At 47.1% G+C, this 27,741-nt stretch overlaps 1 protein-coding gene across 1 annotated transcript in view; it reads left to right on the top strand.

Annotated features, from left to right (window-relative positions):
* The first annotated feature begins 568 nt into the window (after positions 1-568).
* Positions 569-27,741, top strand: part of LOC142411487 (bifunctional 3'-phosphoadenosine 5'-phosphosulfate synthase 2) — a 30,403-nt gene continuing 3,230 nt past the window's right edge. Inside the window, exons 1-10 of the mRNA XM_075505472.1 lie at positions 569-666; positions 16,817-16,922; positions 19,131-19,366; positions 20,112-20,250; positions 20,514-20,632; positions 20,755-20,868; positions 21,310-21,421; positions 24,833-25,038; positions 26,066-26,201; positions 27,004-27,272. Of these exons, the coding sequence (XP_075361587.1) occupies positions 646-666; positions 16,817-16,922; positions 19,131-19,366; positions 20,112-20,250; positions 20,514-20,632; positions 20,755-20,868; positions 21,310-21,421; positions 24,833-25,038; positions 26,066-26,201; positions 27,004-27,272 (1,458 nt within the window). The 5' untranslated portion in view covers positions 569-645. The remainder of the gene's footprint in view (positions 667-16,816; positions 16,923-19,130; positions 19,367-20,111; positions 20,251-20,513; positions 20,633-20,754; positions 20,869-21,309; positions 21,422-24,832; positions 25,039-26,065; positions 26,202-27,003; positions 27,273-27,741) is intronic.

A 27,741-nucleotide genomic window follows, 5' to 3' on the forward strand; every position in this document is an offset into this window, starting at 1 on the left:
AGAGGTAATTTTTTTACTTCTTTTGTGTGGGATCCTGTTCCTCCTCTTTCTCCTTGAACACGTGTGGTCTGGTTCGGGAGCAGGACCCATCCTTACCTGGATGATGCCTTTTACCCTAGAGGTACAGCTGGGCCAAATGCCCCTATTTCAGCAGTGAAACAGGCCTTTCTCCCCTCCATGCCCTGACAGCGGGAAGCCAGCTTGCCTGTCAGCTCTATGTCTGCAGGCAGGATGCCATAGCTGAGCCCAAGCTCGTCAGTTAATTTTAAGCAGTTAATTTTAAGGGAATTCTACACTGGCATCGTTAGGCCAGCATGCTGGGAGGTCGTTGCGTGTTGTCCCCTCCCTCGGTCGCGAGCAGTGACTCGTCCTTTGGGGTGCCGGACCCCGCACCGCCATGACGCTCCCCCGGCGCTGCGCCCCTTACCTCAGAGCCCCCCTGCCGGGCTGGGGCGGGACGTTGCTTCCTCCCCGGCCCCGCTTCCCCGCTCGGGATTGCCAGCCTCCCTTCGCTGCGAGCCGGGGCGGAGGAGGAGGAGGCGGGGGCGGGCGCAGGGCGAGAGGGGCCGGCCCAGGGACGCGCTACGTGTCGCGGGAGCCCTTATAGCCCCGGCCCGGCACGGCCCGGCCCCGTCGCCGGTCACCATGTCGAACCGACAGCAGACGGTAGGGCCGCGCCGCGGGGCCGGCGGGCGGGGCGGGGGCCGGCGCTGCCTGAGGCTGAGGGGGCTGTGAGGGGCGTCCAGCTCCCTGAGGAAACCCTCTTCCTAAATCCCTGGCGTCGCCGCTTTCCTCACGGGTGTGGGGGCTCGTACCAAGGCGGGCAGCGCGGGGAAGACGTGGGCTCCCCGGGCTCCGCTGGCTTGGGATCGAGCCCCGCGGGTCACATCGGCGGCTGGTGGGCGCCTTCTGCTCAGCGCCGGGACCAGACCCAGAGTTTTCCTTTTGGAAAAACACCCATCACCTCGCAGGACATTAAAACGTTACGGTGCTGGGTGCTGAGGGATGAGTGCTCTCGCCGCGAGTTGGTCCACGTTGGTGCAAATGCGTGGGCGAGGTGCATTTCCAGCAAGCACCTGGGCGAGGGCCCGGCTGTCCCGCAGGTTGGTCACACATCACTCCGCCGGCATTCGGCAAATACGCTATCCCGCACGTGCCCCGCGCAGCCGTGCCGAGGGCTGCCGGCTTGGCTGTTCTCCGCGCCGATCCTCACAGAGAACGGCCGCCCCGGCAGCCTCCCAGGAGAGGCCGAAGGTTGAGTCAGCGAGAAGGCTGAGCGACTGCCTCACTCACGGCTTTTCGGGTTTTCTCTGGCCGGGTCCCCCCCCCCCGGGGGGAGAAGCTGGCGAGACAGCAGCCACCACCACCGATCGGCTTTGCTGCAGAGCCAGTTTTAAAAAAAAATAAAACAAACAGCAAAGAAAAATAACAATAGCCGGAGCATAATTCAGTTAGAAATTAAAATTGCAAATCGCAGTCACGGCCAGAAATCGTTTTCCGCTTGCCAGCTGCCCTCCCTTACTTCTTGGATTTGGGATGTGAGGTCTGGGTCCCTCTGGCTGTGCATATGTTTTCCAGGTTTTAAATCAGAACCGTAAGAAATCTTGATGTTAAGTCTTTTGGGCTGCTTTTGCCGGTTGATTTTTTTTTTTTTTTTACCTCATCATAAATTTTTCAGATGGATTTAATGCATTTTGAACACACTGGTAATCTGTCCAGATAGGAATGCAACCAAAACCACGGGTAACAAAGCGCGCCTGTGTGGCAAGGTGTTCTTGGAAACGCGAAAACCTGTGGTTTAGGGATTATTTCAGGGAGGGGAGGTGCAAGACATGAGCCGTGTATGGGAGTATTGTTTATTGCTGTGACAGGAGAGAGGCATTACTAAACTTCCAGAATAATCTCTCTCCTTTGCCTCCACTCTGGGCTGGAAAAATGATCTTTACAAGCAAGATTGTGGCTGACCTTCGTACGGTGACTGTCAAAACAGATACTATCTGGTTAACAGTTGTAGGCGTATTTTCATGTACTTATCTGCTAGGTATGTGATAGAATGAGAAAAGGCATGATTTCACTAATTACAAGAGGTTTTGGTAATTATGATGAAACAGCAATGATACCCCATTAGCGATCTTCCTGGTCTGTCGCCAGGGAGATGTGTTGCAGTAGAGGAAGTTCTCACTCCTGACACGGTCTCAGCGGCTTCTCGGTTTCAACCATCTCAAATTGATATCAGAGGTACAGGATAAGGCATTTCACTTTGATAGGGGTCCCTTGATCAGCACAATTGTTGGCATATGCACATGGACGATTGCGTTCAGTCTCAGTGCAATTACATAGTGTGGTTCAGGAAGGTTGAGGCATCGGCAATGGATCAGAGATTTTGCCTGACGAAGGAGCAGGCAACAGCACAATGTACTCCCACAATGAGCAGCCTAAATGTTGTAGCTCAGAGGAGTTTTAATATGGTGGTGAATTTTTCATGACACCTTTTGTAGCTGCAACAGCCAAGACGGTTCCATTAGAAAATGAAGATGGGATGCACAGAATAATTTGCCCTACTGAGATCCCTATTAGTACGGCAGCTCATCCTTCTGTTGCCCCTTACTTAATCCTCGTTTTTCATTTTCCCAGTACCATGAATCATTATGACTCATAAAAATCCTTATTGCTAACAAAATCTCAGGTTTTACCACTTCTTCATAGTGTGGGTGATGTGTTAATCTTTCTCTCACAGACAAGGTTTTGTGAGGTTGGACGTTTCCAGCATTATTCACTGTCCAAGAATATGTCAAAAATGGGTTTCACAGGCAATGTTGATTAGCTGTCAGCTTTTGAAAGGTGCAGTAGTGCTAGATGTTGCAAGATGGACTGGCTGTGTTACTTGACTATGCTCCTTGTTTCGGAAATTGAATAATTATAAGCCCAGGATTTAAAACCTAAATTCAGCCTGAGTGCTCTCTGGAGTTTGAGGCTAGTTTTAGGATGTTTTAATTGCACACCCATTTATTAATAGAAGCTTATGGTAAGGTACAAAGAAGAAAACTTAAAATTTTTTACTTCTGCACGTGTTGTCCTTAAAAATGAACAAGGCACCTTAATTCTGCTGAAGACCCAAGGCTCAGTGTCCAGGAATCTCTCTTTGACTGGTTGGTATGGAAATGCTCTCTTCGTTTCTATTTATGACATTGCAAGAGGCATGAAGTCCTCTACATGCCGGGCAGTGTCCTTCCGTTCACAGTCCTCATTAAAAGAAAGCATTTATTTCTGGCCAGTTTCAGGACTGACTTTTGAGGGAGAAGAACAGTCTTTAATGATGACCTTAAAGACTTAATGTTCCTTTCACAGGCCTCCTGTGTGCCCCAGTGGTGAAATCCTGCTCTCAGCAGTAAGTGAGTAGCATGGAGCTGTGGGACTGCCCTTGTTTATTGTGTGGGCTCTTGCACAGCGTGGCATTCAGGGCTGAGCAGTTCTTTTAGCCCCGTCGAAATAGCAGCTTGTTCTCCCTACACCTGCGGTGTCACTGGTATTTCCGCAGCTTGTTACCTCTCCCCACTGAGCAGCATTTTCGTAACAAGCAGGAGGATACAGATGGTGCAGTGTGCTCCAGGGAAACAGCTTGCCACAGAGCCCGCACCCATGGGCATGGCCCTGCCCTGGAAAGGCTGGTCCCTCGCCGGGGTGAGTGGCTGTGTGGCTTGCATGTCCCTGTGGGTGCATGAAAAATGCAGCTCAACGTACCTCATGAGATGAAGGTGTTCAGAACTGTCTGCCAGAGTCCTGCCCCTGGCAGCAGGCAGATGTCATCCTTGCTGGCTGCTTTCAGTGAGTTTCTCTTTGGATGTCCTTACAAGTGCTTAGGGGAGAATGAAAGCCCAGTACTGAAACTGCCTTTTTCAGGGTGTTACAGTTTTGTCATCTGGTCTTCTAACAGTGTCTCCAGGAAGCTGAATGGCATGGCATGTGACAACCCTTGCATTCACCAGGATGCTGTTTCTGTAGCCCAGTGGATCACAAAGCTGTAACTTCTGATAGTTCAGTTTTGCTTGTGTAGGGCTTACGTGCACAACCGCAAATTATGTGGTCTTATTTAAAGATAAATTAACATGTAAAAATAATTTAGATTGTTTTCTTTAGATTTGTTTAAAGAGAAGGAAAAAGCCCACAAGATCAGATGACAACCCTGAGGAAATATGAAGAGGCTTAGTTTCTTTGCTTAAAAACTATTCTCATGTTGAAAAAACTGCAGCCACAGGGCAGAGTTCAGATGGACTGAGTGATATCACAGGCTGTGCAGTAACGTATGTACAGCTTCGTCAGTTTAATTGCAATGCAATGTAAAATAAAAAGTTTATTAAAAAAACCCAAACCATGCATTCGTCTCCTCACATGCTTATTCTTTACTATTGCCTTGAACATAAAGACCAAAACATCTTTAAGGATGTTTATGTTCAAAGCAGTTCTGGGTAGCTTACCACAGTGACACTTGCACAGGCAACAGTGCAGCAGGCAGCAGAGCCCTGATTTCAGGGAATTAGCGTGGCTTGGTCTGGGTTGAATTACTCAAGACAGTGTTTCCGATGTTTTATCTAGCGATTCAAAAGTCTTGGGTTTACAGCAGTGATTTATTTTGTGAAACACGGTGCCTAACTCATTGCACCGTGACAGTAAAAGGTGATTGTTTTCTAGTTGCTCGTCGCGTGCTTAGCATTTCTTGTTTTATTTTCTGTCACTTTTTTTGCTTTACATCTCCTTTCTTCAAAGATCACAGAAGGTCAGCAGATTAGCTATCTCAGTATGCTGTTATTTCGACTTCTGTTGTTTCCTATAGCTCTTTCCCCTTTTCTCCCTATTTCTTTTGAAGTCCTTTGCTATTAAGAAGTTCCCTTTCTAGTCTATTGCCCCCACCTTGCTGTTTCATTCACTTGCTCTGTTTTGCAGGGCTGCCAGTGTGCCAGACCCATGTTTATTAACCATGCTCTGTAAGAACATGGATGTTCAATTTGGGGAACTTCAGGGAAGAAAAGCCAGAAAAAGTTGCAGGCTCCTAAATATGAATGCCTGTTTCTTTCCATGGTTCAGGGAGGCTGAGCCCTCCAGGGCATGGGGAACAAAATAATCAGCTTGGTGTGGTCCAGCCTCAGAAGCTGCAAGCTGGGGACCTTGGTGGACCTTCCCCAAGTGCAGGAAGGCTTGTCTGGTGTTCCCTGGTAGCGCCGTGGCAGCAGGAGCAGCAGGGTATGTTTTCCAGGAGGCTGCATGGACAGACCATCTCCTGGGGCTGTAGAAGGGCATGCATGCAGAAAAATGGAAGGGTTTTTCTGCTGGGGTGGGTGGTTCCTTCCTGAACACCGCTTCCCTCCAAGGGAGGAGGGCAGGTAGGTCAGGCCTGATCCCTATGGGTGTGCTCAGAGGTTAGTCTTTTGCTTTCCCGACAGGACTAGTGGCTTTGTGGGACATCTCTTCATCTCCCAGGGGCCTCGTTTGGAGGAGCACAGCTGAGCACCGCTGCTGGTAGTGGTTGGCATGGTGGGTGTCATCTGGGGTGGTGGCTGGGGCACCTAAACCCTACAGTAATTTCTCCAGCTCTGAGTTGAAGCGCTTTGAGTCAGCATGTTGTTTCCTGTCCTGCTGCTGGACTTTGGATAAACAGACTCCAGCCTTGTCTGGTTTTCAGGTTGCACCAATTAAGTCATGGCCAGTTACAAATCTCTACCAAACCCTGTAACTCAGGCATAGGTTTCCATCCATGCTCTCCTTCAGCAGCCCCTACAAGTGGTTTTAGGCAGGACAGCAAATGGTTTTGAAGACCCCACACTACCCAGACATGTGCACTGCAGCTGCAGCTTAGATTTAGGCCACGGGGGTTTTGTTTTTCTGGAGGGTTTTCAAGAGAAGTGCTGGCATACTTGCATTTTTTTTTTTACTGGGCTGTTGATCCTGGAGGGTGTCTTTAAATAGCCTTTAAAAATGAAAAGACCTCATCTAGCTGAAACCAGGTGTTTTAGATAAACTTGCAGCTGTACATGCCCACAAAAGATAAGTGGCATGTAGGGCCCGTATTAATGCTCCTAATGATATGCCCTGCCTTGAACTTGTACTTTGGTCACAGTGCTCATACACTTTGGTATCTTAAAAGTCCATTAAGAGAAATGCCATGTAATTCAGGTTACTGTTTATTATTTTACTATTATCTTGAGCGGGGTGACTAATGATTATTTCTGATTTAGCTCTGAATCACAGCTGTGGGAAGTGAGAAATAGTTCCTTAATGGTCTCACAGCTTAATCATTTCTAAGTGAAAATTTACTTGGAGTATATCATTAACAAAAGGAGGGATGCAAAAATGCCTGGTCAAGGCATTCGGTGTGGATGTATGGCACGAAATGGGATGCTGAGAAGTTAGGATTTTGCCTGTAGGACTGGTAGCTCATTGCTAGTGCTGCCTCGTGTCCCTCACAGAGCGGTCCTTTTTCGTTTACTTACAGCTTGGCTCAGTTACAACTATGTGTGTCAAAAGTTTTATCTACTGAATGGGTGCCAAAATGTATTGGCCTGTTTGGAGAGCAGAGCTTGAGAAAGGTGCTGGTTTGCATAAATTTTATTATTTTTTTTAACGTGGCTTCTCTTTAAATGCAGCACTTTGGGTTTGTTGAGATGAGCTTTTTTGTGCATCTTTGGAAAATGACCATTTGTACCTACATTTCCAAGGCTTTCTGACCTTGAGGTCTTCGCAGCCTCTCTGGCAGAACAAAATGTGTTCTTCGATACCAAACTGTTTTTCAGCTTTCTATTGTGGTGCAAAAAAGTGTGTTGGGCAGGAGGTCATTTTTTTAGGCCTGCCCAGCCCTTCTGATCGGAAGGTCATTTGTTTGTGTTGCCAGCAGGTGTGGGAAGAGGGAAAAAACCCCCTCATTTTAGAGGAGGTGACTGCTGCTGCAGGGGGCTGAGTTGTGTGCTTGCCTCTGCCAGGGACCCTGGGCATGATGCTGGATGGAGTCACCTCAGCCATGGCTGGGGCAGCTCATTGCATTTGCTCCTGTCTTTGCAAAGCTGGTCTGAGACCATGGGGATGGATGTGAGGAGCATCGAGCTCGTGGAGGTGCAGCCTGAAGTCCAGGGGAGCTGCTCTTCAAACGTGCCATTTTTATAGGGCTTAATAGCAGGAGCTCAAGTCTTCATCTGCTGTTTGTCTCACTTTCTGCTACTCTTCTGTGGCTGTAAAATTAGGAATGATGCTGCCCTCAGAGAGACACTGGGAGTTTGCATGAACTTTTGAGGGACCAAGTAACAATAATCCCCAAGGAAAATGTGTAACTGTCCTTCAACCAGCCTTTGAGCAGTGTGTAATGACTAAGACCTGTGCCTACACCTGGTTTAGGAAGGGGTGAGGGAAATGCTGAATAGCCACTTGTTCAAGAAGAGTACAACGTTCTTGGTGCTGACTTAGATAAGGGTCTAGGTAATCCCATGTGTGCTCATGTAATTAAAAGTCCGTCCTTGCAGCTTGTATGGGTCAGATGCACAGGTAGATGGGGCAGGAAACCTTCATCCTAGTGTCTCCGAACTTGAGTCCTCAACTTGGACTTGGCTCATGCAGCTTGTTGTGTAGAGTGGCACATTCAATGGTATTACAGTGAAAACAAGCCCACCTTCAGCCAACAGAAATACTGAGGGGACTGAGGAGGTACTGAGGTCTGTTTGGCCCTGTCTGTAGTTTCCAGCAGCAGCAGAGAGTGGGGCCTAGGGAAGAGTTTATGGCTGGGATGCCACAGTGCATAGTTCCAGCTTCCATTGATTTACGACTTGAGATACCAGAGTCCATGCCTTTCCTCCTGATAGTCCTTGATGAACTTTCCTTCCATGAATTCATCTTAATGATTTTTTCCAGCCAAGTGAACTTTTGGTCTGCCCAGTGGAGTTCCCCCATTTAACCATGTTCTGTGTGGTGGTTCTGGCTGAGTTTCTCTGCGGTCTTTCCTGCTGTGCTTTTGCACTTTGCAAACTGTAAAAAAATCACTGAGGTGGAGAGAGATCTCGTGTCGCCTGCTGGCGACCATTGACCATTGCAAAGTCAAGCGCATGGGGTTCAAGACTACGTGTCCATCGTGGACACTGAATGAGGCAGGGAAAGGCAGCGTGTGGCTGTGATGCCAAACGCCCACCAGCCTGGGCTTGTGTCCAGCTTTATTCTTTCATCAGGCTGCCACGATATTCTGTAGAGGAGAAGTGACGCAAGAGGATTCATTCTTTGACGGAAATATATATATTTTAAAACCTGATGAAGCTGCTTGAAATGCAGATCCTTTGTAGCTCTCACTGCTTATGAAATTGCTAGAGCTTCTCAAAAGGTACAGGATTTCTTTCCTGAGAGGGATGTGAAGGGCACGTTAAAAATAGGTATCTTGTCCCCATATCGTTTAGAGCTGAGATGGGCTAAGTCCAGCCTGTGCTAGCTTGGAGGGTGGAAGAGATTCTGCTTTCTTACTTAGCAGAAGATGGAGCTGGTGTCCCACCTGCCTGCTCATAGCCACGGTTAGATGTTGGCCTCCAAGTTTGAAAACCTATTGCAAACTGAGCTAATAGGAACACAAAACTGCTGAATGTGGCTTGCTGTGTTTTGTGGTAGAGCAGTGCCACCACGCCAGTTTAGCTTTTAAAGGTAAGTTAACGACAGTCCTCGTTTGTTGAACTAATTTTTGGAGCTCAAAGGGAATGGTTTTGATGAAACGGGATATCGCTCTCCTGGTGTTCGCTGGAGGACCCTGTGGGTAAGCCGGTCCCACGTGGTATCTCTGAACAGCAGAGCTTGTGTTTTTGATTGCATCTTATAACTGAACAAAATTTAGCTCAGCTGACAATCTCCTGACACTGTACTGCAAGTTTTTCTTTGCATGGTATTTGATGCAGGAGTCCTGTCTGTCTGTCTTGCTTTTTTTAAGGGATAGGGTGCCTGCCTTGCCATGGTAAGAGACAGGATATGTACAGTGGCTTATTTACCATAGAGCGCCACAACCCATTAATTAAATTCCTAAATCTCATATTCAAGAAAAGATATGATTACATGTAAATACAATTCCTCCCTGGAAATCTTTTTGATACTGAAGTTAATGTGTAGTCAAAATATGTACTCTTGTTCTCCTTTCCTCTTGTCCCTGAAATCTGAGGGACTGATACTCAGTTTACTATTTCCGTAACCTGATACTTTTCTCCAAAAGAAGATGCAGGCTAGTTTTTCCTGGTAGGGGAGCGGTGGTGTGCTGCTCTGTTTTCATGCAGCATTTCTCACGCAGATGCTATTGCATGGTGCAAAGCAGCTCAGCTGGCTGTCGGTCATGGCTCTGTGCACCGCCAGGCACTGGATTTGCCGGCAGAAGTCACCAGGCTACAGCATCTCTGTGTTTTTTAACTAGTCACGTACCTTCTGGTCGCGTATTTCCCTTCTTTTTGGTTTTCTCGGAGGTTAAATAGAGGTGCTTGATCAATTTCTATGGGTGTTCAATCCCCAAACTTATCGGTACTGCAGTGAGAACATCCTTTATGTTCCCTCTTTTTGCAAGATAACTGGTTTTTGGATTGTTGGTCGTCCCGTGTCTTGGCATGATCCAAGCAGCCTTGTAACAGACCCCAGGCATCAAAGCAAAGCAGTTCTCCTTTTGCAATGTCAAACCTATTGCTTGCAAAATGAGCATAAGCCAAACTGCTGAAACAGGTTCATTTAGAGGAGGTAATTTAGCAGAACTGCTCTGAATATAAAAAATAGGGCAACCATGCAAGGATTTCTTGTTTAAATTGTTATTTTTGTCAGCAGCCGACAAGATGCTTTGTTTGTCAAATACTTGTTGTTCATGCAGCTGTCCCTTGTGATTTCTGGAATGAAGACGGGAAGATTTTTTTTATAACATCTGTCCTGGCCTTGCAAATTAATCCCAAAAATGTAGGAGCACAGGATGACTCACTAGTTTTCCTGTGCCAAGGAAATTAGAGTAGTGACATCTAATTCAGAGATAAAGAAATGCCTGATCTGGGTGCCTTCAGAGGGGCAGATTTTAACGCCCAACCTGCTGGTTTGAAGTCACACAGTCTAGAAATCAGCATCTGATTTGCAAGGTGACTGGAACGTGAGCCTGGTTTTGTTGGGGTTTTTTTTGCCAGGGTTGTATAAAACTTGATTGTGGCAACCCAAAACATGCAAATTTATACCAGGAGAAAAATATTTTAGCTGTGATCAGAAATAAGGTCTTGCTATTTTATTAAAATTCCTGTGGGTTAAGAAAAAATACTTTAGCTAACACCACCTTGAAAACCTTGTGTGTTAGCAATGTTTGGCATCTCCAACCATCTGTCTCCAAGCTGAAAGACTGCTTGTTTCGGGTAACTGGGATGTCTCTGCTGCTCTCCTTAAGATCTTCTGTGTTACATTCCTGGCAGGGGACAGGGGCCAAGGTAGCGATGCCAAAAGGAACAAGCGTCAAAGGCGGAGGGTGCCAAGGAGCAAGAGGTCTGCTGTGGTTTATTCAGAGCACTGAAGGAAGAAAGGGAGCGCAGTTCAGCATCCTGTCTGGTGCAAGGGAATGCTGGCAACCCCAACCCCAAAACCTCTGCAGGATATTTGGTGACAACATCACTGTATTACTCAGCTAAGTCTAAAAAGAAAACACAACATTATTTCTGCACACATATGGGTGGTGGGAGAGGAGACGAGTCCTGCATGCAGGAAAGAGGGGGGACAACAGCACGGGAAGCAGGAAGGTGGGTGATACGGTAACACGTCGGGTGCTAAGAGAAGTCCCACTTCCCCCTCTGGACCTGCGAGCTAGGCTCTGCATCGTGATGGTGGGATCCTGGGAGGTGAAATGGGCAAAATTTCCAGGGTGACTCCATCTTGGTGGAGTTTTTCCCTGGGAAAGAGTGGAACTGATTTTGAAGCATTTACCACCTTAGTCCATTCAATGAATCGAAGTCAAGTTTGGGAAAAGTCTATAGGTTTAGGGTTACAAGAGCTAAGTCTGGACTTCAGAGACTCTGAGGTTTCTCCATTGTTCTTCAATATGATCATAAGCAAATCTTTGCTGCTACAAGCAAAACCCCCCTCTTCCCTCTCTTCCTCCTTTCTTTTGAGTATCATAGTTTTGCTTTTCTGCAGCAAATGACTCTTTTACAGAAGGTTTTTCCCCCATTTTGGTGATGGACACTATCTTCTCGATGATGTCAGCTTGCCCATTTGCAAGAGCAGCTGTGGGAATTGCCTTGGCAGAAGAAAATAATTTTTTAAGAAAATGTCCCATAAACTTAATTTTTATGCATCAAATTCAACTGATAGGACAAAAGACTTTTTTTAGTAAGATGGCAGGATTTGGGAGGTGATTTTAAACAATGAGTTAGATCAGTCTCTGGAGGCTTTCAAGCTTTCAAACTTGAAAGCTTGCTTTATAATTTTATAAGTCTGTTTTACCATTTGCCAATATGATCAGCTGAAAACATTTTGAAAGCCTCTCATTTTCTTTTTTTTTTCTTTTTTTCTTTTTTTTGTTTTTCTCCTGGAGAGATGTCCAGGCTGTAGTACCAAAATAGGGTGTGTATTAAGTGCTTGACTGGAAAAAAAAGAATCGTATTCCTAATGATGTGAGATAGCCCTATAAATAAAAATGGAGCTGGAGGAGTCCTGACCCTACCCTCACTGTTGGGTCAGGGTTTCCCCGGGGCTGCAAGAGCTGCCAGCTTCCAGTTGAATGCTAACCATGTTTGTATGAGGCTGGCCCTTCTGCTAGTGAGCCAGACATGTGACTAACGTGCACTGCACTACAAGAGCGTTTCTCTGCTGGCGTTGTTCTTGGGCTGATCTGTGCTGTGTTTTCAGGAGGGAGTCCCCCTCCGGAGCGGGATGTTGCTGCAGCCTGCCACGAGCTGTGGCTCTTGGACTGCTTCCAGCACCTTGCCTGTGCCAGCTACAGCAGGCAGAGGTACTCCTGCAGCAGCAGAGGGGAATTAAGGGCATGATAAGGACATTGGTTTAGACCTTATCAGCCTTCACGATGACCAGCACCGCTTTCTAATGACAAATCTTTCCTCCTGCAACATCGGAGAGCTCTGCCTTCTGTGGATGTCTGAGCAAGGGTTGGTCTGATGATGTCGCATGCACTTAGGGGGTCTCTTGAATGTCCTGCTCAGCTCCCGTCTCTCCTCCTTCATTTCCACCCGTTGGCTGTGGCATGTGGCACTTGCATTTGGTTCTTGCCCTGGTCCTGTTTGTTATGCAGCCGTGCAGGTGCTGGCTAAAGAAATGGGTAGGTGGGGGCAGGAGGAGATGCTGCCTTGTGTCCTAAGGTCCAGAGTTTATACATACTTGAATTTCTAGTGGAAGATGGCAAATCATCCGTGTAATTCGTTGCGACAACCCTAACTGTTGTTTATCTAGTGCATTTTCTATTAATCGTGCAGTGGTTCTGCTCCTAACAAATGTCAGCCATGGTTGGGAGAGGCCCCCCAGATGTGGTGCATTTAGCTCTTAGGTAAGAGGAGAAGATGCTTCTGATAACACCTCTCCTGGGGGTGTTCAATTTATGTGGGCAAGCACAGCTGCTCCCTTTCAGGGCCAAATACTTAAGGAAGAGCTGAGGTTACTTTTTCAGATGCTATGCTTCTCAAAGTGGTAGCACTCAGAGCAGAGGACACTGATGGTTCCTGATTTCCAACAGGTCTGTGCTATGGTGAACTCTCTTATGTCAGAGGTCCCATCTCTTCATTCAGGAGGAGCACTAAGGAAAAGCCTCTTGCCTCTGCCTGCAACCTGCTTTCACAAAGCAGGGGAGCATCTTGTCCGACCAGGGCAGTGGCTGAAAAAACTTGTTTCTTTTGGAAGCTGGGCCAGGAGACACTTGGCAGGTGGCTCAGTCAAGCCTGTTCTTAAAGACACCTGAGATCTTGGTGTCTCCCAGTTTGTCAGCCTCATGGAAAGGTTCAGTAGGAGGGAGGGCCAAAAGCAGAGCTAGGATGTGGCTTCTTGGTCCACTGCAGCCTTGGCACAAGGTTTGGAGCCATGTCTTTATTTTTTTCTCATTTCCTGGATGAGGTAAGCCAGGGTGTGTTGAGCACTGAGATCACGCAGATGAGGCCAAACAGCAGATTTCCAAGGAAAGTAGAGAGCCTGGCAGCGTCCTTCTTAACCATCTGGCTGGCAGAGGCTGCACGGCTCTTCTTTGGAGATGATGCCAGCTCATTTATTGCCTTGCTTGGAGCCTTGTTTGGGGCTGAATTGTAGGTAAGAAGTTCCTCTCCCAAACCTCACTTCTGTGATCTAGACTATTGCAAGAAATGCTTACTAGTGTCCCTAAATTGTCCCTGCTGTGGGGCCCAACATTCAGGCATGAGGGTATTGCAATGATGATTGGATTACCTCTTTTAAATATGTTTGGTTTACAATGATGAGGTTAAAACCATGAGAATAAAATCAGTAGGACAGCCCCGCATCTGATTAAACCCAGTCCACCACTTATCTCTGCCTCCCAATGGTCTCACAGTATATGCTCTTTCTAGATGAAATCTCTCCAGGGTTTGCTCTCGGGCCACTTGATGCTTATTTTTGGTGGTGCCTTCGCTCCATTTGATCGTGCTTCAGCTCTGGCTTCCCAAGCCATGTCCCAGCTGGTGGATGATTAGTTGGGAAGTTGGTGTTTCCTGCTGAACAGTCCGTTCCCAGCCAAGCGAGCTGCCAGCTCAGCCATCCGCCATGTGCTCACATTTCTCTCTGCCTTTTTTTACTTTCAGCGTAGCTGGTGACAAGAATTTGAGTTGGCGTGTGGCAGGTGGTTATGCAGGATTAGGAAGAGTTTACCTACAAGATTATTAACACAGCAGAAAAATCAGAGGGATTTGGTACTGTTTGGAGCTCCCAGCAGGTAGGAGAGCTCTGACAGTGTTGCTGAATTGCAAAAATGCCCTCAGTGATGCTTTCCCAAGCTCCAAAAGATGCCAGCACGCAAAATAAAAGCTCTGAGATGCACGCATGGTGCAGATTTATGGCACAGTAATCTGTACTTTAACGTAAGAATCTCGTTACGTCAGCCACGAAGGAATGTGTTAGTTCCTCCATCTTCCCAAGGCACAGATCTTATCGTAGTTCATCTCTTGCAGGACAGATCCAGCAGATCAACATTTTGCAAAAGCAAGTGTGTAGCTGGAGTTCCTTCTGATGCAGAGGATGTGAAAGAGAGATTTGAAGCGTGCAGGTTCATTTCTCCACACAGAAATATCAGTATCCTCTGTTGTGGTTTGCAAACAAATTGCAAAATACCTGCTTTATGTTTTTTGGAGTGCTGCACTTGAGGAGTGTGTAATCACTGGGTAGGCGTTACGCTGCAGCAGGGGAGGTTTCACTGCAGGGCTGAGTGGTGGCAAGCTGTCGGGAAGGCGAGTTTGGGCACTTGTGCTTTGCTGAGGGTCCTTGGCCAGGCGACACATAATTTCAGAGCAGTGCCAGAGCTCAACCAGGAGTAAACACAGCAGAAACACACCCACGCATCTTGGGAGAAGGGATTATTTTTGGCTGCTGAGTCTTCTGCATGCGCTCATTTAGTCTCGCTGATGAAGCCTGAACCCCTGGGGACAGGTGAAAATTAAACCACAGTGGTGCTGTCTCACCTTTGCAAGCTCAAAATGTTCAAACAGACTTTGACAACCCCCTGCAAAAATCCAAAACAGAACAAAACACAAAAACCAAATCTTGAGCTACTTACCTTTTATTTTCTGAGTCACTGGGATGTGTTGGGTTCAATCACTTTTTCAGGGTCAGGTCTAAAGAGGTTTTGGGTTTTGGTTTTTGTTTTGCTGTGTTACCTGGGCTCTGCATTTCAGAGAGCATCTCATCCATCCCTTACACTCCAACCCCCAAATAATTTATTTTATCCTTTGAAATAACTGTGGAAGGCGGAATTGATGTCAGAGACCCGTTCTGGTGGCTGCGGCAGCAAAAATGGGAAGTGAGAGTCTTGGAGCGAGAAGATGCATCGCTGGAGGTGATTGAGACAACAGCCCTGAAAACCTTTTTAGCCCTGGACTTCCCATCAAGTCGTACGGTGGTGGCACGGGGTGGGAATCGGTCACCTTGGGCCAGCTTTGGAGGAATTGCTTCTCCCTCCCAGGGCTTCTTCCAATGCAATCTCACAATCATGGCACTGCAGTTGAGGCTTGCTCAGTTAACCTTGGAGGCAAGATTTATGACCATTATTGTGATTATTTTGGGCACAGCTATTCTTACCAGTACATTAAGGTGTTCTGGAGTGGGATAGCTGTTCAGTGTGCCCGCAAGCAATTGCAGATGGCAAATTTGCAGGCGTAAAGAGGCTAATTTTGGAGCCTTTCACTAAAATTGAATTGCAAGTGGGCATGAAATTCTGAGTATAGTTGTAAATCGCTGTGGTGGGAGGTTGGTGTCTGCTGGGATGCTGGCCTCTCAAAGATAATAATAAAAACAGGTGAGGCGAGGAGGGTATTTTTTCTCTTCTGTTATGGAATAATTTTCACCCAGATTTCTGTGCAGGCAGAGCCCTCTGTTGTGTGCAAAATACCAAGTCTCCAATGAATACTCATGCCTTTGCTGAATCATGTTAAAGTGTTAATGGCCCAGCAAGCAGAGGAAAAAAAAGAAATCAAGCTATTTTGCTAACACATTTAAAAGTGACCTTTTACTTTATTGTCTCTCCCATTCCTCCTTTTTTTAATTCTTGCCAAAATTTTTTTCTTGGACAAATGAAAGATGATCACTTTCCCTGCTGTGACTTCAGATAAAGAAATATTTATACAGCGAGATATAAATTATGGGAAAGCCCAGGCCCGCTCTTGTACTGATGATATGAAATGGATAAACCTGCATTCGTGAAGAATCTGGCTGGGGAGAAAATATTTATATCCTCTCTCCCTCTTGAGCCCTCATTTGGCTGCCTCGGTTGGAAATGTAATCCTCACAATTAATAAGGTTTTGTAGATATTTTATGTGCAAAAAGTATTTGTCAAAGTACTGTTGCTGGAGCTGCACAGCACAGACAGGCTGTTTAGTCTGCATCGCAGTGGAGAGGCTGGGGCTGCTCTGCCCACGGCAGGTCAATGTTAGGAAGCACCAAAATTCAGGCCTCTGGCTCAGCATTGTGCCGGTCCCTTGTTTGCACTGGGAAGTGTGCACATACGCATTAGGTGTTGTTTTCTCTGCCTCCCATCCCACTGTCTTCCCTGGCTGGGTCCCAGTCTCGCTCAGCTCAGCCCTGCTATGTTGCCGTTTCTTGCCCCAGCTGCAATTATTAGCAGCCGTGTTATGTTAAATATGGCAAGTAAATTAGCACCTTAAGTTGCTTTTGTTTTGCAAGCATAATTAAAATAATAGACGAGTCTGCCTGTATTTTAAAATGCCGAAGAGGCAGGGAGTGTGCTGCCTGTATCTGTGCGTGGACTCTGTGTCCTCCCCTGCCTGCCTGCGGGTGTATCAGTCACCTGACAGCACTCCTGCGGCAAAGCAAGTCTCCTTGTGCCGCTGCCGGCAGCGACAGACGCGAAGGCGTTGCCGCCAGAGGTGCTCTGAGCAGAGGCAAATATTGTCTTAAAAAAAATGAGTCTGCACTGTTCAGACAGAAGTCCAACTTACACCAAAGGCAACTATTTTCTTTGCCATTTTCCCTTTTGTAGGAAATTGCTGGAGTTCACTGCAATGGCTCATGCAGATTTTTAATGAATTTGTGTTTCTCTCTCTTATATTAGTCCCAGCTGAGATTTTCTTTTGTATGGAGGGCAACGAGGTAACAAAATTTGTTTTGCTTTGTTTTCATCAGGGATCAACCAATGTGGTTTACCAAGCCCATCACGTCAGCAGGAGTAAGAGAGGACAAGTCGTCGGTACCAGGGGTGGATTTCGAGGCTGCACAGTTTGGCTAACAGGTATTTTTGTCTGGGCGTGAAAGCGTGGCTTCACATGTGAAACCCACTTGCATACATGAGTATGGCTTGGAGGTGGGATTTGGGATTCGCAGGAAACATCAGCATTCCTTATGAACTGGGAATTGCAAAACATTTACACGTGGGAAACACTGACACAGTGCTGGCACAGCAAGATATTCTCGCTGGCAGCTGCTGCCCATAACTAATGTTTTTATGAATTTCACACCTGTTATCGGGCTCCTTTGAACACATCAGAAGCCCTAAGGGTCACACTTGTTGTTCCCAAGTGTGTGGCTGAGGAAGCCTTGGCTCAAATCCAGCCAGTCCTTGGCAGTGAAATGTGGCCAGGGTTGTCCAAAACAGCATGCGGATGTTTTCATTCTGGGTCGGTGGGAAGTTTATTGGGACACCTAGGTTTACTGGGTTTAAAGTGACCTCGTGAGCAGCACAACAAGGCAGTCGTGTTGTCTGAAGAATAAATACTCCCAGACAGCAAGTCGCACTGGAAGCGATTCCTTGTGCAGCCATTGCGGGTTTCTTACATTATTTCTCATTTTGTACGCCTTCTGATGTGTTGCCCTTCTCTTCTGCTTTGAAAGAGAAACTCATTGTTTGGGGATTAGGGGCTGCTAGAAATGACAACTGCATTTATTTTGCTCTGCTAATATTTACACAACTCTATCTTTTGCTGCTTGTCCAGTTGTTTCTTTGCTTGTTAAATACTGGTATTTTCTTTGACTGCTGGGACATGTTGAAAGACGTACTTGGAAGGGTTTGTTAAGCCATTCTGATTTGCCTTCATAGCTTACATGCTAGATGTTGGATTAAAACACATTTCTGTTTTGTTCTCCTCTTTAATTTTGAAAAGGCGGCCAACACCTAACCTGCTTTAATGTCATTTCTGAAGCCAAAAAACCTATCCAAGGCAATTTCCTTCTTTTTCAAATATCACTCAACAATCTTGCATCTGAAAGGTTTGAGCTTCTGTGGCTGGTGATTATTCTTTGAAATAGACAGTGGTCTCCTAACTTTCTATCAATTTAATTTTAAGAGACTATATGGAAAGACATTTCATTGCATGGACTATATGGATTAAATGGAAGGGCATTTGAATGCCCTACATTGGCAGCTTAGGAGAGCTATCAGTTAGTCTGTTGTACTAGAAAAACCAGAGGCACAGCCAGCAGCATCGACCTCTGTCCAGACAGGTTTCCTCTCCAGCACAAACATGGCTGTTCTGAATCAGACCAAAAGTCCACCTCACCCAGGGTCTTGTCTCCATGAGTGGTCAGTAGTAGGTGTCATGCAAAGGGTATAAAAACGGGTGAGCAGATGATGCTATCTCCATAGGAGATTCTCCAAGGCTAAGTGTTTCCTGAGACAGGTGTGGTGTTTGGAGGTGTTATATCTCCTAAGTCAAGGTTGTCTTCCATCTCAAGGAGTTTTCAACACATGGATCGCCACCCAAGGGAAAGGAGCAGTTTGGTGCTCCAGGTGCACTTGCCTCTTTCTGACACAGCTGGTAGCAAGTGCATTTTGTGCAAGTGGATGGAGCTGGGATGGGAAGCAGCCACCTTGTTTAGAATTGTTGTCTTTCTGGCTGATGACTCCAGGAGATGCAGGCGGCTGAAGATGTGCTGCTTGTCTACACAACCATCCTGCTCCTGCTCGCACAGATCTGTGGGTGCTGCTCCTGCAGAAGGAGATGTCCTTGGATGCAGAGGGGCAATTGCTGCTGGAGCCTGTTTCACCCCATGCAGTTGTGGCAAGAACCTCTCCTTGGGTTCAGTCTGGGAGAGCAGTTGACTGTTCATAGGGGGAACAGGAGGAGGAAGAGGAAGATGCTGAGAGACTTACAAGCAACAGCATCCTTTCAAGCTTCCCCTACTTACTGGTACCTATTTGTGCCACCATGGCCCAGCAAGAGGTACTTTTGCAACACTGCTGTGTTGAACCCCTCCAGAAGTTGGGATATAGCAGCTTTTCTCATGGCAGTAATGCCATCCCTTCAATAAGAAGGGTTGGCCAGGGCTCTGTGGTTGTAACTGTGTGCTAAAAAGATGAGTCCAACTTCCCTACCTCATTCCTTCCTTAAAGCAACTTCAGACAGAAGGAGTTTTGTTGCCATTGTCCCAGGAGATACTGCGTTACACTGCCATTTTCACTCTTTTGACCTCAAACCTGACCTCACTTTTCTGTCTCCAACAGGCCTTTCTGGAGCTGGCAAGACAACCATTAGCTTTGCTCTGGAAGAGTACTTGGTCTCTCATGGCATTCCTTGCTATTCTCTGGATGGTGATAATGTTCGTCATGGCTTGAACAAAAACCTGGGTTTCTCAGCTGGGGACCGCGAGGAGAACATCCGCCGCATCGCAGAGGTGGCCAGGCTGTTTGCTGATGCTGGGCTCGTCTGCATAACAAGTTTCATTTCTCCTTTCGCAAAGGTAAACTCGCTGCATCATATTCTGCTCTTTTCTGGGCAGCCTTGATCTCATGATTGTTCTTAGGGAAGAGAGATTTACATAGAGGACTTCCTATATATGCCGTCAGATGCTCCTTTTAACTTCTTTTCTATTTCGTAAAATACCACCGATACACAGAACTACACACAATCAGTACAAATTTCTGGAGGGCAGTTTGACATGATCTCTTTGAATATATTCAATGTTACAAATTGATTAAAAGCTAAGAGAAGTTTAAAATCTCCCTACAGAGGCTCCTACTATTAACTCATTAGAAAGCAAAAAAGAGGCATAGAAACAATAGCCTGTCATAGTGCTATCACTACTCTGTTTGAAGAAGTACTGACTGTGTTTTTATGCTTCTTGAGAATACCAAGTAGCTGCCGTTATCAAGCCAATGCAAGCAGTTCCTTTTTTTGACACAGGGCAGATAATTATTCACATTCTAAAGTTCTGCTGTCCTGCTTAACGAAGAGATCATCTTGATGTTTCAGATGGAAAAAGCTGAAAACAGATCAAAGTTGTAGATTTTTTGATTTTTTTTTTAAAGTATCTTTAAAGAAAAGGGGGGAAGGGAGATGAAAAACCCTTATTAGAATTAGTGTAAATTTAATAAATCTATACCAGAGACAAATTTACCTATGTCGAATTCCAAGACACATCATGTAGTAGGAAGGCGCTTGCTGCAGTTCAGACACATAGGACTTTCCCGTCTTTCTTCTAATAGGATCGTCAAAATGCACGGAAAATTCATGAGGCAGCTGGACTTCCTTTCTTTGAAATCTTTGTAGATGCTCCTCTAAATATTTGTGAAAGCAGAGATGTCAAGGGCCTGTACAAAAAGGCAAGAGCTGGAGAGATCAAAGGTATGGAAGAGTGAGCTCTTATTTTGCCTTTTGCTTTCCAAAGCATTGGATAGCATGTCATTGGGGCTCTGCACACAGAGGTGGGTTACTAAAGGCTATTTGTAGTGCACAAGAGTATCCTGTTTCCCTAATCTTGCTGTCACAAGTGTCACTTGTAGTACCCAGTATGGTTGAATGCTCACTGGTTGTTTGTAAAGTGGTGTTGGCTCTAGGGCACCGAGTATTACATTACATGAATTTAGTTTGGGTTTAATTGTCCGCAGGATTCACAGGGATTGACTCAGAGTATGAGAAGCCCGAATTTCCTGAACTAGTGTTGAAAACAAATGTTGCATCAGTGTCTGAATGTATTCAGCAGGTTGTGGAGCTCCTCCAAACACAAGTAGGTCATTTTTATGCCACTGCAGCTGGCAGCTTGTAAATCTGCTGTCGGATACTGACTTTTTGGTGTGCATTTAGAAAACAGCATGTTACTTACAATTGCTGTCTGTCGCTCTCTTTCAGAACATCGTGCCCCATGGCTCAATTAAGGATGTTCTTGAGCTGTTTGTACCTGAAAATAAACTCAACAGTGTCCAAGCTGAAGCAGAGATGCTGCCATCCGTAGAGATCACTAAGGTATCGTCATGCGTGGATGCTGTGCTGTGATTCACTCACTCTATAGCTGTTCAAAGGGTAGAAGCTTCGACGGGGATGTTGCTAGAGGGGGCTCTGTTCCTCTAATGGCTGTGTCCTTTTGTGGCTGTGGTTTATAGCAAACTGAAGTGTGGTCCTGATCCTCAGCCATTTTCTGCCATGTCTCCACCCTGTGCTGTAGCAAGCCAGGGCTGTTAGGCTCCTTCGTTGTGTTAGTACAGCCCCGCAAGCAGTTGTGCTATGAAAGTACATGAGTCTAGCTTAAAGAAGCCCCCAACCAACCCCCCCATGGCTTTCTCCCCCTTTATGAATGTCCTATATTTGAAGCAAAACAAATGAGAGCTCTGTTGCAGCAGAAGGGAAGGAAAAGCAACCTCTGAGTGTGACTTGGTGACAGGAGTGCCATTTGGGTTTGTTTTGCAGCTGGATCTGCAGTGGGTGCAGGTGCTGAGCGAAGGCTGGGCCACTCCGCTGACCGGCTTCATGCGCGAGGCGGAGTACTTGCAAGTGATCCATTTTGGCACCCTGCTGAATGGTACGAATCCCCACGCTTTGCGTTAACGCTGGCCGGCAAGCCGCTGCGGGATGTGATGCATACCACGCAGTGACTCGGCAGGCAGCAATATGGAAAAGCTCAATGCTCGGCCGTGTTGTCCTCCTTCTTTCTTCTTGCATCTTAAATGCGAGGGCTCGTAAAAGACTGCGGGGGCCAGGAAGCCATGCTCGGAAATGCACCAAAGGGTACGAAAGGTGACAAAGTTCACCCAACTGTGGCCAGGACCCCAGCTCATGGCTTTGACATCTTGCATGGTGCTGATCAAACATTTCAGCAGCCATTGTGTAGCTCTTTCCATGCTTGATTATACCTGGATAAATAAAGATGCAAACCTAAAGCCAAGTAAGCAAGGAGGGTGCCAGGCTAAATTTGAGGTGGGAGAAGAAGGCAGCTGTTCCTTAGAAACAGGAGCAGAGCCTGATATCACTTTTTTTTGCCCTGTTTTCCTTCTTATCCATTACTGTAACTTGAAATAAATCAGATTTACCTATCCATTAGCAACATATTAGAGGTGCTTCATCCCTGGAAAAGGCAGAGTATTCAGGCAGTGATCATCAACAGCTGAGACCGGGGCAGTAGATATTTCTGTCCCGTTTCTCAGCTGTAGATGCTGTCACTGTGACTTTACATGCATGCAGGCATTCTGGCCTCGGGGGTTTGGGATCTTGGTGAGCGAGTCCCTTTGAGTCTTGCCCTCCTTCTAGAGGATCCCATGGTTGCATGGGGCAGTGATTTGCTGCTGTTATTAGGATTTGGGCACCATGCAGCAGATGCAAAGCTCAGAACTGGACTGGAGGAGTGCCTGTGTAGGGGCTTCTGCTTTCAGACATGTCGTAGCCTTTTACCTCCCACCTAGTGTGCAAACGGTGTTCAAAAGCACGTGTCCTTGTTATCGGACTCCAATCTGTGGTCTTTGAGCTGCCTGTTGTGCCTGATGAGGTCACAGAGGCACCCCATAATGACCACGTTGCTCTGGAGCTCCGCACTTTGCACCAGACGCTCATCTCAGCGAGCATCTGGTTTTGGGCACTCCCCCAAACCTGTCGGCATCACTGAGCACAGCTCCTCCAGCGTCCACAGGCATATAGTCAGGATTTGTAGAGCTCCGCGGGGTCAGAGACAAAGCCCAGGACACCTGCTTTTGGAGGGGATGAACTCTCCAGGGCAAGGTCTTTGTAGTAGAGTGCATCAACATCAGTCCTCAGCCCACCTTGTCTCCACAGATGTCTCCAAACTCAACATCTGCATGGTCAGGCCCCACAGGCTGACATCTGGGCAGGAAGGAGAACATCCCTGGTTTGCTTGGATGAGCTTTAGGAAACGGGGGAGGGTTTCCATCTCATGATGCCGAGGCTGGGGTGCGGCATTGCCAAAGAGAGGTTTGAGGCTGGTCTTTCCGGAGTCATTGGTCCAGCCCTTTTGCCCTGGGGTGTGGGTGATGTTTTTGGCAGCTCCAGCTGTGCCTGGAAGGGCTGCGATCGTTTTGGTGGACTTGTGTAAGTTAGTGCTCCTCTCGCTCGGACTTTGAGCAGTAAATGCCACCGTGATACTTCCAACAGTTGCGTGGATGAGGTGCTCTGTGTAGGGGCATGATGGCCACCAGGAAGAAAGGTGGATCTACACATCATAGGGCAGCAGGAGTGCCGCAGAGTCTCCAGTGCTCTCTCTGCCCTCCACACCAGTGATGCGTGCCTCTATTGGGACTGGGTGACAGCAAAACCGTAGGTGGTGTACATCGCTGCTGGCCAGTGTGACCTTTGTTGGATGGGTGAGCGCCAGAGACGGCTGGGACAGCACCATGGAGGACTGCGGCCGCCCCAGCAGACACCCTGCCTGCAGTTAGGCGGTGCTTGCTGGAGGTTTTGAGTGAGCGGCTTTGGTTCTTGAAACGGCTACTCTAACTGGTGCCCGTGAGTGTTAATTATCTTAATTGTGTTTGTATTCTCCCAGGAAGGAATCGCTCTGTAGCTGGTATGTATATCACTGTTCTTAGATTGTACAGAAATTACTTCAATTTAGATTTTTTGGCTATAAAGTAATTTTTTGAGATTTACAAAAAAAAAGAAAATAATTAAGACTAGACACAACGATGGCCTGTTTATGATTCAGCCAGTTACAAAGTGGCATGACACACCCCGTGTCCTACTGATCGGTCTTCACAAAAATCCCAGTCATGAAATTTTGTAATTACCTTCACTGGAGTGATTTTTTTTTTTTTTTTTTTTTTTTTAAACTCTGCATCTTGCATTTGGAAATGGAGCATGGAGATCCTCAGCATCAGCATCATTTGTTGGTTTCATAATTCAGCTTTTTCCATGCTGACTTTATTGACTGATCACTGGTTAATATAATTGAAATGTATGAAGTGGATATTGATTGGCTCCCATGTGACTATAGTTATGATTATTCATGAAGGTGCTTGAAAATTGCTCTCTGGCAGACGAATGATACCTAGTTGTGAATTAAAAGTAAATGCAAACATTTTAATAAAGATTTTTTAAACAGCTGCATCATAGTCAAAATCCTCAAATTAAGACTCTCAAGGGTCCCAAATGATTTCAGTCAGATCAGAACAAATTTAATAAAGTGATTTGTTCGTTCTTGTTTGTGAATGGAAACCCATGGGAGAGACTGGTTCTTCTATGTTAATACTGGGATATCCAAGGAGAAATGGGAGGACCTTAGTGGAGAACTGGGAAATTGGGGGAGTGGGGATAAAACCAACATGACTTTGAGGTATTTAGGGACAACACTGAAATTAGAAACTACACATGCAAATGTAGATTCGCTGTATACACACAGAAAATAGATTAAAAATGGACTCTACAGAGATACAGAAAGGAGGAGGACTAACAGTATAGAGATATCCAGAAAAAAACAAAGCAAAGCATGACCGTGTTTTCCCTCTTGGAAGAGGCAGTTCAGGAGGTGTGCAGGGAATGAGATGCCCTAGGTAACACCAAGCTAGAGCCATCTTAATAGAGATTGTTGTCCTGGCAGAGGAGGTAGAGGTTATATCCAAGATTGCATTTTCCAAGTACATTTAAATTTTTCAAAGAGACTTTCCAACAAACTATCTGGAGAAGAACCAGTCTTTCCAGGGAGACAGAGAGTGCAGAAGGTAATGAAATGCTCCAGCTGTCTTTGAGACATCTCTGGCCCAAAGATACGGAGCTTTCATATTCCACTAACTTCCCTATTTGTTAGTGGTGCAGAAAAAAATGGGGCAGTGAATAAATTTACATGACTGGTGGTGAATCCCCGAGCTAATCCTGGAAAATTTGGCTCTCCAAAGGGAGAATGTGTGCCTCTGAAAACCTCTGTTTACTTGGTGCCCAAGACCAGTGCCCGAGGCTGGAGGACATTAAAATCCTCCCCCTCTCTTGCCAGACGGCGTTGTCAACCTGAGCATCCCCATTGTGCTGCCAATCTCCACGGAGGACAAGGAGCGGCTGGAGGGCTGCGAGGCTCTGGCACTCAGCTACGCAGGGCAGAGGGTGGCAGTCCTGAAGAGCCCTGAGTACTTTGAGCACAGGAAGGAGGAGCGCTGCGCCCGCGTCTGGGGCACTACTTGCGCGAAGCACCCGCACGTCAAAGTAGGTTTGTCTCCTTGCTGCTCGGGGAAACCTGGCCAGGATGGGAAATGTGGGCAGGGGCTGGGGAACCAAACCTTTCCAAGGTTTTGAGGGCCGTGGGTATCCTGCCTTTTCTCCAAGTCCAACTCCTCACTGGGAACCGTTGTGTCCCAAGCAGGCAGGACTGAATTTTTAGGCTCGCGAGTCAACGCTGTGCTTGCTGCTTAACAAGAGCATCAGATAACAAGCACAAGGTGAAAGGGAAAATGAGCATGCTGCTGAGGAGCTGCTCCTTTCATTCACTCATGTTCACCGGTGTGCCTACATCCAAACGTTTTTAGCACAACCACCGACTTAGCCCCCAAAGTTTTCCTGTGCTTGGGGTGTGACGATCTCAGTGATGCTGCCAAACATTAATGCTGGAGATTGCAGACTCATGCTCCTTTTAGCTACGTTTTACTCCTCAATTTGGCTGTTTTTCATACAGGCAGCCAACAACGGTGTTATATTTTTACAGCTTATCTCTTCCCACTTACTCTCTGGCAGTAAAAAGAACATCATCCCTTAGAAAGGGAGAGCTCCAGGTTACATCGACTGACTTGAGCTGCCCGCTTAACAAGACTGAAGCCATGTTAATTCTTTTCCCCTACCTTAAAATAACTCTTTTAATTACTCAGCAGCAGTTGCTCACCTTGCAACAGGCTTATTCCTCCTGCATATTCCCAGAAGGAAAGAGCAAAGAGTGAGGTGGAGGGAGGTCTTGTGCCATACCTTGTAGACCCCTGGCTGCCAGAGAGGAGTCCAACACCCAGCTGGGTGCAGCGGTAGGGACTCGGTGGCTGATGCCTTGCTTTACAGTGTTGCGCTGCTCATGACGTTCAGTTCACGTGGTTACTGTACGAATGTTTTCTGCCTACAATGTGCTGAACGAGAAGGAAAGATCACCCTACAAGTGGAGTCAAGCCTCACACTTTTCAAAGGAGACTGGGAAAGGGAAAAGGAGATATTTTGCTGTTCCCTCCATAATGCATGTGTGCATAATTTACAGATGGTGCTGGAGAGTGGAGACTGGCTGGTTGGTGGAGACCTCCTTGTGCTGGAGAAGATCAAATGGAATGACGGGCTGGACCAGTACCGCCTGACACCACTCACTCTCAAGCAGAAGTTCAGAGAAATGAACGCTGGTGAGTGCCCTGGGTTAGCACCAGCGACACGGCTCTTCTTGCCCTACCTGACACCACGAGATTTGCATGATCTGTGATTACTTGCTCTCAAGCTCACAGCACTTGCCAAATTGCTTCTGTATGCTCCCCAAATGGGACTATTCGGGTGGGGTGAGCGGTAAGAGGGATGCAAGGCACGGCACAAAAAGTAGCATGGGGTCTCCTTGGTTAAGGATGGTGCTTGTGATGGGCTGTGTCCTCAGTGGGCCTCTCCGAGCACAGGACTGGAAATCATCAAGCATCCTGCTCATGTCCTCCTTGGCAGGTCAGAGCCTCTCTTTCTGCATGCTGGGCATTTAAAGCCCTGCTTGGCCTTCATGCATGAGGGACAGCTCAGGTGTCTTCTCCCAGGTGTCTATCCCAGCAGGCTGGCAGGCGTCAGACACCTACCCTCGCTTTGGGGAGAGGGCGTTGGCCTTCCTGAAAGTGCCATTGAGCTTGGAGAGGTGGCAGGTCACTTAAGAAGTCAGGGAACTCAGTGGAGGTGTCCAATAGTGTCTAAAAACATTGTAGGAGAGCTGATCGGTCTGAAATCGGTCGCAAAGGAAGGATGTGCAGTGAAAATAAACTTGGTGGAGCAATGAAGAGGCACTGTACATGTATGAAACACTCATCTAAGGTATTTAAAGTCTCACTCGTGAAGATAGGACACGTACATCTTATGACGTACATATCTTATGACTGTGTTGTATAGTGTGTAAATGAAGCTGCAGGGTCTGATGGTCAGTGCAAGCGTGTTACCCTCTGAATCTTTCCCTTTTAGATGCTGTCTTTGCATTTCAGCTGCGCAACCCTGTCCACAATGGGCATGCCCTGCTCATGCAGGACACGCGGCGCCAGCTTTTGGAGAGGGGTTACAAAAACCCCGTGCTTCTCCTGCACCCCCTGGGAGGATGGACCAAAGATGATGATGTCCCGCTGGAGTGGCGGATGAAGCAGCATGCAGCAGTGCTGGAGGAGCAAGTCCTGGACCCCAAGTCGACCATCGTTGCCATCTTCCCCTCTCCCATGCTCTATGCTGGCCCCACGGAGGTAACATAGCCGTTGGCTACTCACTGCGACAAGGCGTGAAGCCTGTCCATGGGGATGCCGGCTGCCAGGCCGCCCACACAGCTCCAGAAAGCCACAGGGCAGGGAGCCGGTAGCCATTGCCTTGCTATTAGCTTCCTCGATGGTTTGCCTGCAGCTTGCTGCAGCAGCTGTCTCCTAGCAGAGTTCAGCTCTGTGGGCTCCTGCACTTTCACAAGCTGTGTGGAGAGCTGGGGGGAAGGAGGCTAGAAACAGACTTTACCGCGTGACCTTTCTCTCTGTCAGGCAGGGACGGTCATTTGTTTTCTCCCAGTGGTTTCCCTTCTGTTGCTAAATCAGTGGGATGAAAGCACTAGACACTGAACCTCCCCTGAAGGAGGAAGAAGCGGGATGCGTGGGCAGGCTTTGCCTGTGTGGGGCTCGAGGGCTGGTGGGCACTGTCTTTGCAAGTTCAAAAAGCAAACCGCTACCT

Source organism: Mycteria americana, chromosome 6, assembly GCF_035582795.1.
Source record: "Mycteria americana isolate JAX WOST 10 ecotype Jacksonville Zoo and Gardens chromosome 6, USCA_MyAme_1.0, whole genome shotgun sequence".
Taxonomy (NCBI): Eukaryota; Metazoa; Chordata; class Aves; order Ciconiiformes; family Ciconiidae; genus Mycteria; species Mycteria americana.